This window comes from Papio anubis, chromosome 11, assembly GCF_008728515.1.
Source record: "Papio anubis isolate 15944 chromosome 11, Panubis1.0, whole genome shotgun sequence".
Classification (NCBI taxonomy): Eukaryota; Metazoa; Chordata; class Mammalia; order Primates; family Cercopithecidae; genus Papio; species Papio anubis.
In genome coordinates, this window is record NC_044986.1 from 105,219,650 (window position 1) to 105,238,211 (window position 18,562).

Below are 18,562 nucleotides of genomic sequence, written 5' to 3' on the forward strand. Positions count from 1 at the left end.
TACTACTTAAATATTTAGGACATTATTATTGTGGCTTAATTTATATCTGTGTTCACATTCACATTTTGCTTCCAAATAGAATTCTATACTTGCTGAGATACTTATTTAATTTTTAGATTTTTTCCTTTTCTTTTCCCCTGCCCTGCCCTGCCCTGTCCTTCCCTTCCCTGCCCTTCCCTTCCCTTCCTTTTATGACAGGGTCTCACTCTATTGCCCAGGCTGGAGTTCCGTGGTGTGACCACAGCTCACTGCAGTCTCAATCTCTTGGGCTCAAGTGATTCTCCAGCCTTAGCCTTCCAAGTAACTAGAACTACAAGTGTGTGCTACCGTGCCTGGCTAATTTTTTTATTTTATTTTATTTTTTGTAGAGGTGGAGTCTCACTGTGTTCCCCAGGCTGGTCTCAAACTCTTGGCTTCAAGTGATTCTCCTGCCTTGCTCTCCCAGAGCACTGGGATTACAGGTGTGAACCAGCAGGCTGGCCCTGCTTCGTTTTTATAGATGAGAGGGATAGTTTCATGGACTTCTCTTCATGGTGTGGCCTAATTATTACTCTTTGAACTTTTTCCAGCCTTCCTATGTCCTTAATAACCAAGATGTAATAATCAGAACTGTGCAGAGCGGTACAGATGTGGACGGTCTAGATCATGTGTAGAGTAGGATAATGTTTTGCTTAGCTTCTAGCACCCTTTATGATGCTATGAAGAGTTTCTTAGACTTGGGAGCTGCAGAAAGCTGTTAGATTAGCTTGATGATCTGTAGACCGTCAGAGCCATTTAATTCCTAATTTCTGACCTGTAGCCCCTAGCTTAGGACCCATCATCTTTAAATAATAGTTTGAATTATTTTAACCATACTAGGGCTAGATCTAATCTGTAGTTTTCTGCCCTCTTGCCTGGCCCTTTGAGAACTTCTGAAGTTCATCTCAGTTTGCCGTTTCCCTTACCGAGACAGCTTGGAGTCAGTTGACCTGTAGACACTGCTGTATCATCTCCTTGTCAGACAATTTGTAGAAATGTTAAGCAAGCTTGGCCTAGAGATCAGCCCTAGGAGGCCTGCACTGCTTCGAATTCTCCATAGAGAGAAATGTCAGTTTTTCAGGTCAAGTGGCTTCACTTTGGGAATCAGCATAAGGCATTTTTCTTTCTTTCTGTTTCTCCCCCATCCTAGTTTCTGCTTTGCACCTGCTCTACCAACATTATGGGGTTTCCCTCTGCACAACTCACTTCCCAGTCTTGAAGAACAGCTGGTCTTCTGAGGCAGCCTCTTTTATTTTTCTGTTAATCACATAATGCTATTATTTTCTCAGATATATTCTCGCAGATATACTTTCTCTCATGTTTAGTCCTGTTAGTCTAATCAAACAATATCTAATCAATTCCTTGACGAAGTTAAACCTATCCACTCTCTTGAGCACTCAGAATCAAGGATCTAGTAGCCTTCTGATGGGGAGTCATAAAAAAGATTGGGCAAAAGGGAATCTTTTGTATGTTTCTTGTAAATTAGGCAGAAAGAGCCTTCCACAGAGCAGGTGAACCACATCTGCATGCAGCCTCTCACTCCGTGTTTAGTTCAAGGCTCTTTAGGGTGTTCATCTGCATGGCAGCAGGAAGAATATTTTCCAGGCAAATGAACGTTGTTGTGGGTAAATCCTTTCAATGCCAAAAACGTTAAATTCTATGGTTACTCCTCCAGAGAAAGCTTAGATGGTATCAGAAAACCTGGGAGAGTGACCTTAGCTTTGACCAGCCCAGTTAAATAATAATGGAGCCATAATTCTTTCTACCATGGTTTATTGATTTTCACTTGTATGATTTCACTTGTGAAAAGGCTTTCCAGATACTCTCAGTTAAGAATGCTTATGAAAGTGTTCCTATTTCTCCACATCCTCTCCAGCACCTGTTGTTTCCTGACTTTTTAATGATCGTCATTCTAACTGGTGTGAGATGGTATCTCATTGTGGTTTTGATTTGCATTTCTCTGCACACCAACATGGCACATGTATACATATGTAACAAACCTGCACGTTGTGCACATGTACCCTAGAACTTAAAGTATAAAAAAAGAAAAAAAGAATGCTTGTGAAAGGAAAGAGCCTCAAACATCTCCATGTCTGTCATCTGATTTCAGCCTTTGGCTGATCTCATACTCATTCAAAGAAACTTGGCCAGGAGGAGGAAGCGACCCTGCACTAAATTCATCCTAAGTGTAATGAAGACATTGTGGGATTCATGGGTAAGGGCAAAAGAGAAGGTCAATGTTTGGGACATCTTAATGATCATGAAGTCATCAATTTTGCCCTTTTTGTTTTTCAGTGTGAAAATGAGTTGGGTTGTGTATTGGTTAGGATTGCGGATGAATGTAAAAACAGGAAAACTCTAACACAATGTCTTAACAAGTAGGTTTTTGTTTCCCCAGCCGCCACATATAGAGCCTGGAGGTAGGTAGTTCAGTCTGGATACTATGGATGTTATCAGTCTCCCAGGCTCCTTTCCTTCTATTCTGTCATCATTAGTATGGTGGCTTATTCCTTGGTAATGCATCATTGCCGCTGCCTTCCCTGTGATTGAGAAAGAAAAAGGTAGAAGACAGTGTCAAAGGGTTGTGCAGCATCTCTCCCTTTATATCAGAAATGCTAGAAGCACTTCTGGGAAGATTTCCACTAAAGTCGCAGAGCTTGTGGTGTCCCCAGGCCAAACACTGAATGGCATGACCATGCCTGGTTTAGATCAGTTTGTCCTCTGGGGCTGGGGCAGGAGCCGGGCTGCTCTCATTAATCCATCTGGGCTCTTTTAATAGGTGACAATGGGAGTGGCCAGTCAGTCTATCCAATAGGTGGTGTCAACCCAAGATTATAAGATGTAGACATGGTTGTAATAAAATATAGCCATCTATTCAGTGATTTTTAGGGTACATAAGATTTATTTCATTGACCAATATAGTTCCCTTTCAGCGATCATTTCCTATTATCTTGGCATAGGAAGGCTACTAATATGTAACTATTATTTATACAAATATTCCTTAAATATTTAAAAATCTAAGATTCTTTGCTTATTGTCATTTATATTGCACAATTCATTTGAAATCACAGGTGATTGTGTTACTTATAACAAATTGTACAATTTCTCTTGAATTGTACAATTGTAAAGGATCTTAAATTTTAAATACACCTTCAATGAAGATATACAAATATATGTATCTTTTAATAAAGACCCAAGGAAAAAAAACAACACAGTCCACAATTAAGACTGAACTATTTGTCTGCCTAACAGAAGAAGTAAATACCTCACCCTTATCCAGTCCTCCTGTCCTGAACATTCCGCATGTGTCAGACTTTATCAGGAGGCTGTAGCCACAAGCACATACCACTGCAGTGAAGAATGTGAATGTGATGGGGAATAGATGGTGGCAAAAGATAAAAATAATGAGTCAAACTTAAGCCTAATGATAGGCTATTTTCTCTCACACTTAATTATATAACGGAGATACTTTTTTCTCCGTATGATCAAAATAGCCTACTATTTATCATACTGCCATTAACAGTTTAATTACTAGTGGCTGAGGAGGGTGATTTGCAGGAACCTAAAATTATGGCTAATCTCTGAGAAGAAAAAAAAGTAATTTAGTGCTCAGATAAGATAAATATGTTCTCATGTTGATTTCATGAATAAAGCAAATGTTTAATGTGGCAGGCATCTGATATCCAAGAGTCACAGCAGTGAAATATGGCAATTTGAAATAACTTCACTTAATCCGTATCTAGTTCTACTGCAGGTTAAGTAATGCCCCTCAAATCAGGTTTGCATATGGGAAAATCTCCATGTACCATTAGTGTATAACATCAATATTATTCACGTCTTCTAAGAACCAGGTAATATATGCAATTCAACTCAACTTTTGGGTTATAATTAGGGAGAACATATAATTTATCATCTGAAACAGGAACACTTTTCCAGTCTAAGTATTTATGGTCTTGGGAGGATAAACATGACTATATTACAGAGTGATACAACTTTTAGCAAATTACCTCCATCTTCTCAAGGAGTCATCGTTTTGCCTCCCAGTTTCCAGATTGTGCGGCAATTAGTGTGACAGTGTGATTATTTTAGGTCCTTCTCTACATTTCCTGACTTCTTTTGGGCTGAAATGTCAACCTGGGTCTTCCCCCAGCCTAACAGTTCTGGCCTTTCCCCAAAGGGGAAGAGAGTGAGTCATTTGACTTGTGAGTTGCAGAGAAGAGATGAGCAGGCTTGGCTAAGCCTCACTGGGCTTTCTCTTGCTGATCTCCAGCAAGAAGACATTCTGGAATGATCTCTACCACATAGCAAGCCTTATGGGTAGGTTCAGCACTTCTCTGTACTGGGGAGGAGGATTGGGAAACCTATGGGTGCTCATAAATTGGGAGGAATTAGTAACAGGAAGCCCACGGTGGCCACAATTTAAGCCTCTTCTTCTAATCAAACATGTCTAGGTGGTAATGCTAATAGTGATCCCCATTTGATTTCTGCCTCTGCTTCTTAATTGGTCACATCTGTCATGCTGACTACTTATTTTCTACCTTGAGGTAGGCAGCTATGTTTCTGTTTGGCCAAAGGCTTAAGTGTCAAGGCTTAAAAGCAACAGAACACCAGGACACTTGTAGGAGTGAGATGGCACATGCTTGCTAATTGCACTGGGCAGGCTGGGTAAACAGGACCCATCATCCGGGGTGTTGATGCTTAACTGGACCCTCGCTTATCTAAAGAATGGTCTTTCCTCACTGTGCCTCATCATCTTTGCAATCCTGTGCTGGATATCCGTTTATTTAACTTGGCTTGTTTTGAGGCCCCTTTCACATTTGAGTATTTACTTCAGTAAATGGACTTTATCGACCTAATTCTCATTCAAAAAAGGCCATTAGAATTGTTTTCCTTTTTCTCTTCTTATGTAAATCATTCTCTTTTTTAGATCCATTATAAAGAAGAGTTTAAAAAGTCCAAGGATAAGTGTACATTTGTGACTGACACTCCTATGCTAAACCATGTAAAAAATATTGGTGCTTTTATTTCTGAGGTAAGGTATCAAAAGCTTGCAAACTGGCTTGCATTTTTCTTTTTCTTTTTATATAGATGAAAGTCTGTGCATTAAAGAGATGGAGAATACTATTTTCAAAAGCACTACTGAATGTTAGTAATAGCTACATAATTATCTAATGTGACGCACTATCATTTAACTCATATAGATTGACATATTTTACTATGTATGGTTTATATATTTTATTATACATGTCTATATTTTGACTCTAAATCTTTCTTATGTATATACAATTCCTCTTGAAAAGGCATCTTTTTATTCAATAAGTAGAAAGCACTGGCACAATGGTTCACTTTAGAAGTTCTATTATTTTGTTTCCTAATAGATATATTAGAGATAAATGACTGAATATCATTTTGGAAATAAAAAAGATTTACCAGTTTTCTAAAATGTGGTGTCTTTGATAAATAATGTTAAATAATTTAAACTATTTTGGAGTAGGATAAAATTCAGTTCAACAGTGATACCTATTATGAAACCACAGACTGAGGAATACGCCACATTCATTTTCCAGCTGAAAAATTATGTAGTTTCTTTCTGAAAGCATTTGGAACTACAGTTTATGTTGCATTGTAAAGCATAATGTTAACGATGATGATTTCTGTGATGAGGCATTACTGTAGTCTGTGAATAGATCACTTAGAAGAAATACGTTTGAAAAGAAAAGGAATGAAATTGTGTTGTAAATGACTGACCTCTAGTGTTTCATAAATTATGTTGGAAAAAGATCAACTGGATGTTCTTGGGATTATTTCTGCTAATGCGAAACAATTTTGAATGAAATCAGTACATTTTATTTCATTAGGTACCAGAATCCAAAGCGTGTGGTAGCCGAAGGCTTGCACAGGATCTGTGCTCAATAAATCAATACTCAAATCTAGCTCTGAGCAGGAAGAACATCAGGAACTCGTCTGCAGATAATGGAAGAACACAGTTTGTTTGTCTTAGCTGTGTTCCGTTATCCTGTGCAGATAAATACTTGATGTTCTCCATTATTGATTATGTTTCCTGAAGGAGTTAATTGCAGAGCAAAATATTGGAAGTGAGCAATCTATTATGTTCCCTTGAACCTTAGTTTTCCCAAGAGGAAAGAGTGTTTGTCTTTGGAGCAGTGATTGAGATGACTTACAGACAGTGCAGGTTAGAGGTGGGTAGGCACATAAACAACCAAAAAGCACTCCACCCTCCCCCGGGACAGGAGGAGGCTGAGAAGACCTGAATAAAAGAACGCTGTCCTTTGTCAAGTTCTAGATAGTAGATTCTAACGACTTGTATTTTCTGGAACAACTCGAATTGCTTGCTCACTCATCCAGCATGAAACTGTCAATATACACAAATAGATTTACTTTTAGACATGTGCTTGTGTTTAAATAGAAAGACAGCCGTTATGTCCCTGCATGTCTCATTGAAAGCGTTCTCTATGATAAATTGGGTTTATTTCTATCTCTTCAGAATATGTTTGTCAGCTCCAGTATCTAAAATTAAAATGGTCTGCAGATTTTAAAATCAATTCTGTTTTGGAAGAAAGTTTCTTCTTTTCTTCTTACATTCACAATTTAAAAAAAAAATGGAAGTTTATTTATTAATTTTTTTCCTGTTTTTTTTCCCCCAGGCAAAATATAAAGGCACCATTAAAGCAGATCTTTCTAATTCTCTTTATAAGCGGATGCCAGCCACGATTGACAGTGTTTTTGCAAGAGAAGTTACACAGCTCCAGAGTGAGGTGGGCTTTTTCTAAAGTGTTTCTTAATTATGTAGATAAAACATATAACTAGAAAGATTTACTTAGCATTTTAATAAAATATCTTCATCATGGGTGTTAAATACCAAATGAAAGTTGAAAGCAACTGATTAATGTGCTGTCAGTAGTTGCTGTTGAAATTGCAGAAAATGGAAAGGACATGCAGGTTTATGTCAGTCACGTGCTACTGTTTTCTGAGTCCCTTTCAACGCAATTTATAGAGCAAATCTTAATCTCATTTAGACAGCTTACATGGATGAAATTCTCATAGTAAATATTAAACTATTCTCTAATTTCCTATATGATCCCTCAGTAGAGAATATTTGAATAGCTTGCTAAAAGCCACATAAAGAGATAATGGGGCTGGACACTCTGGCTCAGGCCTGTAATCCCAGTACTTCAGGAGGCCAAGGTGGGTAGATTGCTTGAGCTCAGGAGTTCAAGACAAGCCTGGGCAACATGGCAAAAGCTGGTCTCTGCCAAAAATACAAAAATTAGCCATGCGTTGGCATATACCTGTGGTGCCAACTACTCAGGAGGCTGAGGTGGGAGGATTGCTTGAGCCTGGGAAGTTGAGGCTGCAGTGAACCAAGATCATGCCACTGCACTCCAGCTACAGCAACAGAGTGAGACTCTGTCTCAAAAAAAAAAAAAAAAAAAAAAAAAAGATAATGGTTAAATTCAGTATCTACAGATCTGCTTCATCAATTAAACAAGTGGTTCCTGAATTTCCTTTTCTGTGGATTGTGTTTTTCCTTTAGGATATCTCAGGCTACCAAAAAGAGCCCCTATCAGGTGGAAGTTACAATTTGGTGATTGCCAGTTGCAGAGGAACTTAAGAATTGTCATCATGTAAACTCATTTTGAATCCAGAAGGGTTTAAGAGTAATTTTCTCTTTGTAGCATATCAACACATAAGGCATTCTTAATCTATTGCATTTCCTAAAACAGAATTTCTAAATGGAATGTTTCACCTCTTTCTGGTTCATCTTAATGTTGTGTTTTCTTCACAGAACAATCAAATTTGGGGATGTTATTTTGTTAATCTATTCTTTAGCTCTCAGCTACACAAGAGCAGGGACCTCATCTGTCTTGTTCCTTGCTCTGATCTCGGAAGAGTTCCTGGCACACAGAGAGTGCTCAGTAAATACTCGTAACATGGATTTTGTGGAATTTTAAAATTTTCTTTCCAAGGATATGCTTCCTTTTACATAGTTTGTATTCTTCATTTCACATATTAGGTTAATAATAGTAAACACACAGAAGTTGTTCTATGCATTTCACGTGTATTTATGCCAGTCAGTCCTCACAACAACGCAATGAGGTGTCCCCAGTTTAGAGTTGTGGAGACTGAAGCACAGAGAGGTTAAGTCAGTTGGCCAAAGTGGCACAGCCAGTAAATGGCAGCACCGGTACATGAATATGGGCAGTATGGCCCCAGAGTCTAGGTTTTTAACCACACACTATGCTATATATTTTCCTACCATTTCCAACCCTCTTTTTCTTATTAAGTAAGTTTACTTCTTTCCCCAGAATTTCCCCCAGAATCTCTCTTTTTTTTTAGATGGAGTCTTGCTTGCTCACCCAGGCTGGAGTGCAGTGGCGATCTCAGCTCACTGCAACCTCTGCCTCCTGGGTTCAAGTTATTCTCATGCCTCAGCCTCCTGAGTAGCTGGCGTTACAGGCGCACACTACCACACCTAGCTAATTTTTTTTTTTTTTTTTTAGTAGAGACAGGGTCTCGCCATGTTGGCCAGGCTGGTCTCGAACTCCTGACCTCAGGCGATCTGCCAACCTCAGCCTCCCAAAGTGCAGGGGTTACAGGTGTGAGCCACTGTGCCACACCTTTCCCCAGAATCTTTTTATTTTTAAGTAGAGATACCTAGATAATCTTAATTTTAAATTTTTTTTTGTTTGTTTTAAGTTCTGGGGTACATGTGCAGCATGTGCAGATTTGTTACATAGGTAAATATGTGCCATGGTGATTTGCTGCACCTATTTAATATCAACCCATCCCCTAGGTATTAAGCACAGCATGCATTGGCTATTTTTAAGTAGTCTGAAAATACATTACTCTTGAAAAGTGCTGAGCATAGTTATTCTTTGCAGAACACCTTTAAGTATTTCACTATTACAAATTTAAATGTCCACTGTGTACCTGACTTGGCAGTAAACTAATCTCAGTTATGCAACATGCAGCTTAAAATATATGATGTCAAGGTTCTGCATGGGTGACTGTGACTAATATGCCCTTTATTTTTTCCTGCCAATATCTGGCCACCTAAGCACTTGCTGATAATGTGGGTTACTTTAAAAAGCAGATAATTACAACCCAACACTTGATATGTGACAAGCAACAATTAAGCAATAAAGAAAGAAAAGGAAAACAATCTATTATTGCTTTTATACTTCCTTGGGAAGGTAACTTTTCTGATATTTGCATCCTCATTTCTTTGGAAGCACATAATAGCTCTCAACTTCTTATAGCATAAATAGGTCTATAATACACAAATCCCTGCCACATAGAACTTAACATGAAAAATAATCCAGGTTGTGTATTTTGGAATCTATCATTTGTCAGAATAGGTTCCCACTGACATTGTTAACATGTTATCCTATACTAAAATAGACACCACTGGGAAAGATACATATGCACTCACTTTCTAGCATTGCTTTCCATTGTTGTAATTAGTCACTGAACTTGTTAATAAAGAAAAACCTGGATTCTGAATAAGGTAGCTATTTCAAAGATTTATGCAACTGTCATAACATTTCTTTAGATTTATGTACATCAATGTTGTTATTGTTAAAATTGTGATTCTTAGAGTTTACCTAATAACAAGAGGGGCAAGAAAGTAGAAGAACTATTTGACAGTATCTGTGATAATTAAACAACTAAACATTTACTGTGTCCAAATAGTATCAGATTTGTGATATCCTAAATTGGAGTATTGGATGAATTCAGAAATTTAATGACATTCTGGGTTCTAATGAAAAGTCTCTTCAACTTTTGACAAATTATTAGAACAAACTATTATCTTAAAGTCAATTTGCAAACACTCTCAGATGCTTAAATTCAAACTAGAATGATAAGGTAAAGTTAGCTAGATGAACACTGACAGAAAATGCCTGAAAGGAAGAAATACCAGAAAAAGAGAGAAGTGTAGAGTTTTTAGAAGGCCATTTTATTAGCTATCCCCTGTTAACAATTTTATAAGCATAGATTACAAAGAAAGCTTCTGAAAATGAAATGGGCCATGCCATGAGGTGGCGAGATCCTTCTCATCAGGGCTGTTTCAGGCACAAAGGCTAAATAATGCCTTATCATAGAAGCAATTCAGGCTACTCAGGCATTGGAACTGCAGCTTAATGAGAGTCTATGTGTCATCCGCAGTGGTCACAGGATTCTGTTTCAGAAGTCCAGAGGTGTCTATGCTATGGGAATAAAAGCTTATTTACCTGTGTCACATAAAATGTAATGTAAGTTATGTTATTGTTCTGATCGTCTTTGTAGCATCCTATGCTATGTTGTTAGAAATAACCATCAAGTAGAGTTAAGGAGCCAAATAAATCATACTTTTCAGAGGCAAAGCCATTATTTTAATTTTCATTCTTTTTTTTTTTTTACTCTTTCTTTTTTTATTTAAGTATTTGTCTTTTTTTTAAATTTATTTATTATTATTATACTTTAAGTTGTAGGGTACATGTGCATAACGTGCAGGTTTGTTACATATGTATACTTGTGCCATGTTGGTGTGCTGCACCCATCAACTCGTCATTTACATCAGGTATAACTCCCAATGCAATCCCTCCCCCCTCCCCGCTCCCCATGATAGGCCCTGGTGTGTGATGTTCCCCTTCCTGAGTCCAGGTGATCTCATTGTTCAGTTCCCACCTATGAGTGAGAACATGCGGTGTTTGGTTTTCTGTTCTTGTGATAGTTTGCTAAGAATGATGGTTTCCAGCTGCATCCATGTCCCTACAAAGGACACAAACTCATCCTTTTTTATGGCTGCATAGTATTCCATGGTGTATATGTGCCACATTTTCTTAATCCAATCTGTCACTGATGGACATTTGGGTTGATTCCAAGTCTTTGCTATTGTGAATAGTGCTGCAATAAACATACGTGTGCATGTGTCTTTATAGCAGCATGATTTATAATCCTTTGGGTATATCCCCAGTAATGGGATGGCTGGGTCATATGGTACATCTAGTTCTAGATCCTTGAGGAATCGCCATACTGTTTTCCATAATGGTTGAACTAGTTTACAATCCCACCAACAGTGTAAAAGTGTTCCTATTTCTCCACATCCTCTCCAGCACCTGTTGTTTCCTGACTTTTTAATGATCGCCATTCTAACTGGTGTGAGATGGTATCTCATTGTGGTTTTGATTTGCATTTCTCTGATGGCCAGTGATGATGAGCATTTTTTCATGTGTTTGTTGGCTGTATGAATGTCTTCTTTTGAGAAATGTCTATTCATATCCTTTGCCCACTTTTTGATGGGGTTGTTTGTTTTTTTCTTGTAAATTTGTTTGAGTTCTTTGTAGGTTCTGGATATTAGCCCTTTGTCAGATGAGTAGATTGCAAAAATTTTCTCCCATTCTGTAGGTTGCCTGTTCACTCTGATGGTAGTTTCTTTTGCTGTGCAGAAGCTCTTTAGTTTAATGAGATCCCATTTGTCAATTTTGGCTTTTGCTGCCGTTGCTTTTGGTGTTTTAGACATGAAGTCTTTGCCCATGCCTGTGTCCTGAATGGTACTACCTAGGTTTTCCTCTAGGATTTTTATGGTATTAGGTCTAACATTTAAGTCTCTAATCCATCTTGAATTAATTTTCGTATAAGGAGTAAGGAAAGGATCCAGTTTCAGCTTTCTACTTATGGCTAGCCAATTTTCCCAGCACCATTTATTAAATAGGGAATCCTTTCCCCATTTCTTGTTTCTCTCAGGTTTGTCAAAGATCAGATGGCTGTAGATGTGTGGTATTATTTCTGAGGACTCTGTTCTGTTCCATTGGTCTATATCTCTGTTTTGGTACCAGTACCATGCTGTTTTGGTTACTGTAGCCTTGTAGTATAGTTTGAAGTCAGGTAGCGTGATGCCTCCAGCTTTGTTCTTTTGACTTAGGATTGTCTTGGAGATGCGGGCTCTTTTTTGGTTCCATATGAACTTTAAAGCAGTTTTTTCCAATTCTCTGAAGAAACTCATTGGTAGCTTGATAGGGGGGGATGGCACTGAATCTATAAATTACCTTGGGCAGTATGGCCATTTTCACGATATTGATTCTTCCTATCCATGAGCATGGTATGTTCTTCCATTTGTTTGTGTCCTCTTTTATTTCACTGAGCAGTGGTTTGTAGTTCTCCTTGAAGAGGTCCTTTACATCCCTTGTAAGTTGGATTCCTAGGTATTTTATTCTCTTTGAAGCAATTGTGAATGGAAGTTCATTCATGATTTGGCTCTGTGTTTGTCTGTTATTGGTGTATAAGAATGCTTGTGATTTTTGCACATTAATTTTGTATCCTGAGACTTTGCTGAAGTTGCTTATCAGCTTAAGGAGATTTTGGGCTGAGACAATGGGGTTTTCTAAATATACAATCATGTCATCTGCAAACAGGGACAATTTGACTTCTTCTTTTCCTAACTGAATACCCTTGATTTCTTTCTCTTGCCTGATTGCCCTAGCCAGAACTTCCAACACTATGTTGAATAGGAGTGGTGAGAGAGGGCATCCCTGTCTTGTGCCAGTTTTCAAAGGGAATTTTTCCAGTTTTTGCCCATTCAGTATGATATTGGCTGTGGGTTTGTCATAAATAGCTCTTATTATTTTGAGGTACGTTCCATCAATACCGAATTTATTGAGCGTTTTTAGCATGAAGGGCTGTTGAATTTTGTCAAAAGCCTTTTCTGCATCTATTGAGATAATCATGTGGTTCTTGTCTTTGGTTCTGTTTATATGCTGGATTATGTTTATTGATTTGCAAATGTTGAACCAGCCTTGCATCCCAGGGATGAAGCCCACTTGATCATGGTGGATAAGCTTTTTGATGTGTTGTTGAATCCGGTTTGCCAGTATTTTATTGAGGATTTTTGCATCGATGTTCATCAGGGATATTGGTCTAAAATTCTCTTTTTTTGTTGTGTCTCTGCCAGGCTTTGGTATCAGGATGATGTTGGCCTCATAAAATGAGTTAGGGAGGATTCCCTCTTTTTCTATTGATTGGAATAGTTTCAGAAGGAATGGTACCAACTCCTCCTTATACCTCTGGTAGAATTCAGCTGTGAATCCATCTGGTCCTGGACTTTTTTTGGTTGGTAGGCTATTAATTATTGCCTCAATTTCAGAGCCTGCTATTGGTCTATTCAGGGATTCAACTTCTTCCTGGTTTAGTCTTGGAAGAGTGTAAGTGTCCAGGAAATTATCCATTTCTTCTAGATTTTCCAGTTTATTTGCGTAGAGGTGTTTATAGTATTCTCTGATGGTAGTTTGTATTTCTGTGGGGTCGGTGGTGATATCCCCTTTATCATTTTTAATTGCGTCGATTTGATTCTTCTCTCTTTTCTTCTTTATTAGTCTTGCTAGTGGTCTGTCAATTTTGTTGATCTTTTCAAAAAACCAACTCCTGGATTCATTGATTTTTTGGAGGGTTTTTTGTGTCTCTATCTCCTTCAGTTCTGCTCTGATCTTAGTTATTTCTTGCCTTCTGCTAGCTTTCGAATGTGTTTGCTCTTGCTTCTCTAGTTCTTTTAATTGCGATGTTAGAGTGTCAATTTTAGATCTTTCCTGCTTTCTCTTGTGGGCATTTAGTGCTATAAATTTCCCTCTACACACTGCTTTAAATGTGTCCCAGAGATTCTGGTATGTTGTATCTTTGTTCTCATTGGTTTCAAAGAACATCTTTATTTCTGCCTTCATTTCGTTATGTACCCAGTAGTCATTCAGGAGCAGGTTGTTCAGTTTCCATGTAGTTGAGCGGTTTTGATTGAGTTTCTTAGTCCTGAGTTCTAGTTTGATTGCACTGTGGTCTGAGAGACAGTTTGTTATAATTTCTGTTCTTGTACATTTGCTGAGGAGTGCTTTACTTCCAATTACGTGGTCAATTTTGGAGTAAGTACGATGTGGTGCTGAGAAGAATGTATATTCTGTTGATTTGGGGTGGAGAGTTCTATAGATGTCTATTAGGTCTGCTTGCTGCAGAGATGAGTTCAATTCCTGGATATCCTTGTTAACTTTCTGTCTCGTTGATCTGTCTAATGTTGACAGTGGAGTGTTGAAGTCTCCCATTATTATTGTATGGGAGTCTAAGTCTCTTTGTAAGTCTCTAAGGACTTGCTTTATGAATCTGGGTGCTCCTGTATTGGGTGCATATATATTTAGGATAGTTAGCTCTTCCTGTTGAATTGATCCCTTTACCATTATGTAATGGCCTTCTTTGTCTCTTTTGATCTTTGATGGTTTAAAGTCTGTTTTATCAGAGACTAGGATTGCAACCCCTGCTTTTTTTTGTTCTCCATTTGCTTGGTAAATCTTCCTCCATCCCTTTATTTTGAGCCTATGTATGTCTCTGCGTGTGAGATGGGTCTCCTGAATACAGCAGACTGATAGGTCTTGACTCTTTATCCAGTTTGCCAGTCTGTGTCTTTTAATTGGAGCATTTAGTCCATTTACATTTAAGGTTAAGATTGTTATGTGTGAACTTGATCCTGCCATTATGATATTAACTGGTTATTTTGCTCGTTAGTTGATGCAGTTTCTTCCTAGCCTTGATGGTCTTTACATTTTGGCATGTTTTTGCAATGGCTGGTACCGGTTGTTCCTTTCCATGTTTAGTGCTTCCTTCAGGGTCTCTTGTAAGGCAGGCCTAGTGGTGACAAAATCTCTAAGCATTTGCTTATCTGTAAAGGATTTTATTTCTCCTTCACTTATGAAACTTAGTTTGGCTGGATATGAAATTCTGGGTTTAAAATTCTTTTCTTTAAGAATGTTGAATATTGGCCCCCACTCTCTTCTGGCTTGGAGAGTTTCTGCCGAGAGATCTGCTGTGAGTCTGATGGGCTTCCCTTTGTGGGTAACCCGACCTTTCTCTCTGGCTGCCCTTAAGATTTTTTCCTTCATTTCAACTTTGGTGAATCTGGCAATTATGTGTCTTGGAGTTGCTCTTCTCGAGGAGTATCTTTGTGGCGTTCTCTGTATTTCCTGGATTTGAATGTTGGCCTGCCCTACTAGGTTGGGGAAGTTCTCCTGGATGATATCCTGAAGAGTGTTTTCCAACTTGGTTCCATTTTCCCCCTCACTTTCAGGCACCCCAATCAGACGTAGATTTGGTCTTTTTACATAATCCCATACTTCTTGCAGGCTTTGTTCATTTCTTTTTCTTCTTTTTTCTTTTGGTTTCTCTTCTCGCTTCATTTCATTCATTTGATCCTCAATCGCTGATACTCTTTCTTCCAGTTGATCGAGTCGGTTACTGAAGCTTGTGCATTTGTCACGTATTTCTCGTGTCATGGTTTTCATCTCTTTCATTTCGTTTATGACCTTCTCTGCATTAATTACTCTAGCCATCAATTCTTCCACTTTTTTTTCAAGATTTTTAGTTTCTTTGCGCTAGGTACGTAATTCCTCCTTTAGCTCTGAGAAATTTGATGGACTGAAGCCTTCTTCTCTCATCTCGTCAAAGTCATTCTCCATCCAGCTTTGATCCGTTGCTGGCGATGAGCTGCGCTCCTTTGCTGGGGGAGATGCACTCTTATTTTTTGAATTTCCAGCTTTTCTGCCCTGCTTTTTCCCCATCTTTGTGGTTTTATCTGCCTCTGGTCTTTGATGATGGTGATGTACTGATGGGGTTTTGGTGTAGGTGTCCTTCCTGTTTGATAGTTTTCCTTCTAACAGTCAGGACCCTCAGCTGTAGGTCTGTTGGAGATTGCTTGAGGTCCACTCCAGACCCTGTTTGCCTGGGTATCAGCAGCAGAGGCTGCAGAAGATAGAATATTTCTGAACAGCGAGTGTACCTGTCTGATTCTTGCTTTGGAAGCTTCCTCTCAGGGGTGTACTCCACCCTGTGAGGTGTGGGGTGTCAGACTGCCCCTAGTCGGGGATGTCTCCCAGTTAGGCTACTCAGGGGTCAGGGACCCACTTGAGCAAGAGTCTGTCCCTTCTCAGATCTCAACCTCCGTGTTGGGAGATCCACTGCTCTCTTCAAAGCTGTCAGACAGAGTCGTTTGCGTCTGCAGAGGCTTCTGCTGCGTTTATTGTTTACTGTGCCCTGTCCCCAGAGGTGGAGTCTACAGAGACAGGCAGGTTTCCTTGAGCTGCTGTGAGCTCCACCCAGTTCGAGCTTCCCAGCAGCTTTGTTTACCTACTTAAGCCTCAGCAATGGCGGGCGCCCCTCCCCCAGCCTCGCTGCTGCCTTGCCGGTAGATCACAGACTGCTGTGCTAGCAATGAGGGAGGCTCCGTGGGCGTGGGACCCTCCCGGCCAGGTGTGGGATATGATCTCCTGGTGTGCCTGTTTGCTTAAAGCGCAGTATTGGGGTGGGAGTTACCCGATTTTCCAGGTGTTGTGTGTCTCAGTTCCCCTGGCTAGGAAAAGGGATTCCCTTCCCCCTTGCGCTTCCCAGGTGAGGCAATGCCTCGCCCTGCTTCAGCTCTCGCTGGTCGGGCTGCAGCAGCTGACCAGCACTGATTGTCTGGCACTCCCCAGTGAGATGAACCCAGTACCTCAGTTGAAAATGCCAAAATCACCGGTCTTCTGTGTCGCTCGCGCTGGGAGTTGGAGACTGGAGCTGTTCCTATTCGGCCATCTTGCTCCGCCCCCCTAATTTTCATTCTTGACCTCCTTGGCCCGTAAACTTTAATTTAGAGATCTATGAATTTTCTGAAAGCGAGGGCAGAGAGAAGCTTCAGGGCATCTGTGAAACCCCCAATTTCAATGCCAAATTTGGCCAGGTGCTGTGGCTCATGCCTGTAATCCCAGAACTTTGGAAGGCTGAGGCAGGCAGATCTCTTGAGCCCAGGAGTTCAAGACCAGCCTGGGCAACATCGTGAGACTCTATCTCTAAAATAAATGAATAAATAAGTAAATGCCAAAAAATTCTGTAAGTTAAACATAAATGTACATTTTATCTGTATACATATGAAATATAAAATATGCTATAAGATCAAAAATGTAAAATAAATGTATTTATCACTTATATAAACATAAAGTGTATATGACTATTGCAAGTGGACTCCTGTCTCCAAGTTCCTAATAACATGGCAATCTTAGTTCTCAAAATATGAAGAAAACAGCATTAATCTAGGGAAATGCCATACAATAATGACAAATCCTAAGAAATCAAATTTATCAGCAAATTTATTAGCTTGACACAATTTTCCATTAGCTATTTTAAGGAAGAAAATTAATATGATAAATTAAAGTTCAGCTCCCTCCAATTTGATGTAATCTTAATTCTAAAGTGGTACTTAGTAGCGGCTATAAATGAAATGATGATTTTAATGCTGCAAGTAGAAAATTACATAGTCTTTTAAAGAAAGAGTGCTTTTTAAAATTGTGCTTGATGACTCATCATTTCTATGATAACCCACAAAATGATCAGCTGCATTGTGTTACATTTATATAGTCACAAGTATATGATAGTATGTCTTGAAGTACAAAATAAACCAGGCAACCATGAAAAAGGAAATAGGCATATACTACTTCTTTTCATTTAAGACGAAGGAGCAAATCTCATAGAAGTTTTTCCTTGGCTTTATAGACTTGGGTACCCATTAAACTCCTCCTTCCCCTACCTCCGAGTTATAACACGGAATGTAATAGAACTGAGATAATGGACTTTCTCCACCTGAATGGAGGTTTTTAAAGGGTTCCCTGCTTAACATAATTAATTGGTGAAAATGTAAAGATGCAGTCTCCAGAGGGAGATATCTTGATGGAGTATATTGATGGACAGACTCTAACAAGATGAATTATCCCTGGAACAACGTGAGGTGCTGCTTCTGAGTCCTGGTAACCAACCAAATCCACAGGATTTGAGGCAGAAACATGGCTGGGCGAGACTTAATAAGACTTAAAGTTATCAGTTGACAGAAGTCTCAGCATAGCTATCAAAAGAAAAATGTTGTGATCTATGCATATGTTAATAACGTTTAGCATAGGGGAGGTGATAACCTGGATTAAATCTAACAGTTCTAATTAAGATTGGTCCGACCATTGTGAGCACCTTAAGAAAGAGATTGATAAATTGGGATTTGGGCTGAAGAGAGCATGTAAGGCGTTCAGGAGTACAGCACTTTAATCCATACTGCGAGTCTGGAGGAACAGAAGTCATTGCCGACTGTCTTCCCACATTGGAAGCTCTGTCTCATGAACTAGGCTCTTTTCATATGGCCACATAGATGCAGCTAGGGGGAGATAGACGGGGGTTTCAGTAAAGAAAGAACTTTTAACCTGAGCTTTCAGAATTTAGAGACTGTTGTGGCCCAGGTTGAGTTCTCTTTCAGTGGAAGTTTTTGAAAAACTAGATGGGGGTCTGTCCAGAGAGGGGATTTAAACATTGATAGTTATACCAGATGACATTTTTTTTGGATGATGAGATTCAATGACTTTAGTTGTAAAAATCAGACTTATAATGATCACATTAATCCTTTAAATAGGTTTATTATCCAAGTTGAATGGGTGGTTAATACTGTTTATAAAAGCCAATGAAGGGTTTAAGCTCACAAGAATGTTTAGTAAACTCATTTATT

The 18,562-nt window shown here is 39.0% G+C and overlaps 1 protein-coding gene across 9 annotated transcripts in view; it reads left to right on the plus strand.

The window, feature by feature from the left end:
* NEBL (nebulette) overlaps positions 1 to 18,562 on the plus strand; it is a 390,871-nt gene that overhangs the window by 272,669 nt on the left and 99,640 nt on the right. For 7 of the 9 annotated variants that reach the window (XM_031652467.1, XM_017944508.3, XM_017944510.3 and 4 more), the window contains 2 exons: positions 4,946 to 5,050; positions 6,684 to 6,794. The exons of 1 other annotated variant lie outside the window; for it this stretch is intronic. In XM_031652467.1, the coding sequence (XP_031508327.1) occupies positions 4,946 to 5,050; positions 6,684 to 6,794 (216 nt within the window). Of the gene's footprint in view, positions 1 to 402; positions 4,336 to 4,945; positions 5,051 to 6,683; positions 6,795 to 18,562 lie in introns of those variants that run through there. One more of the 9 variants, XM_003903444.5, reaches the window with a different exon arrangement.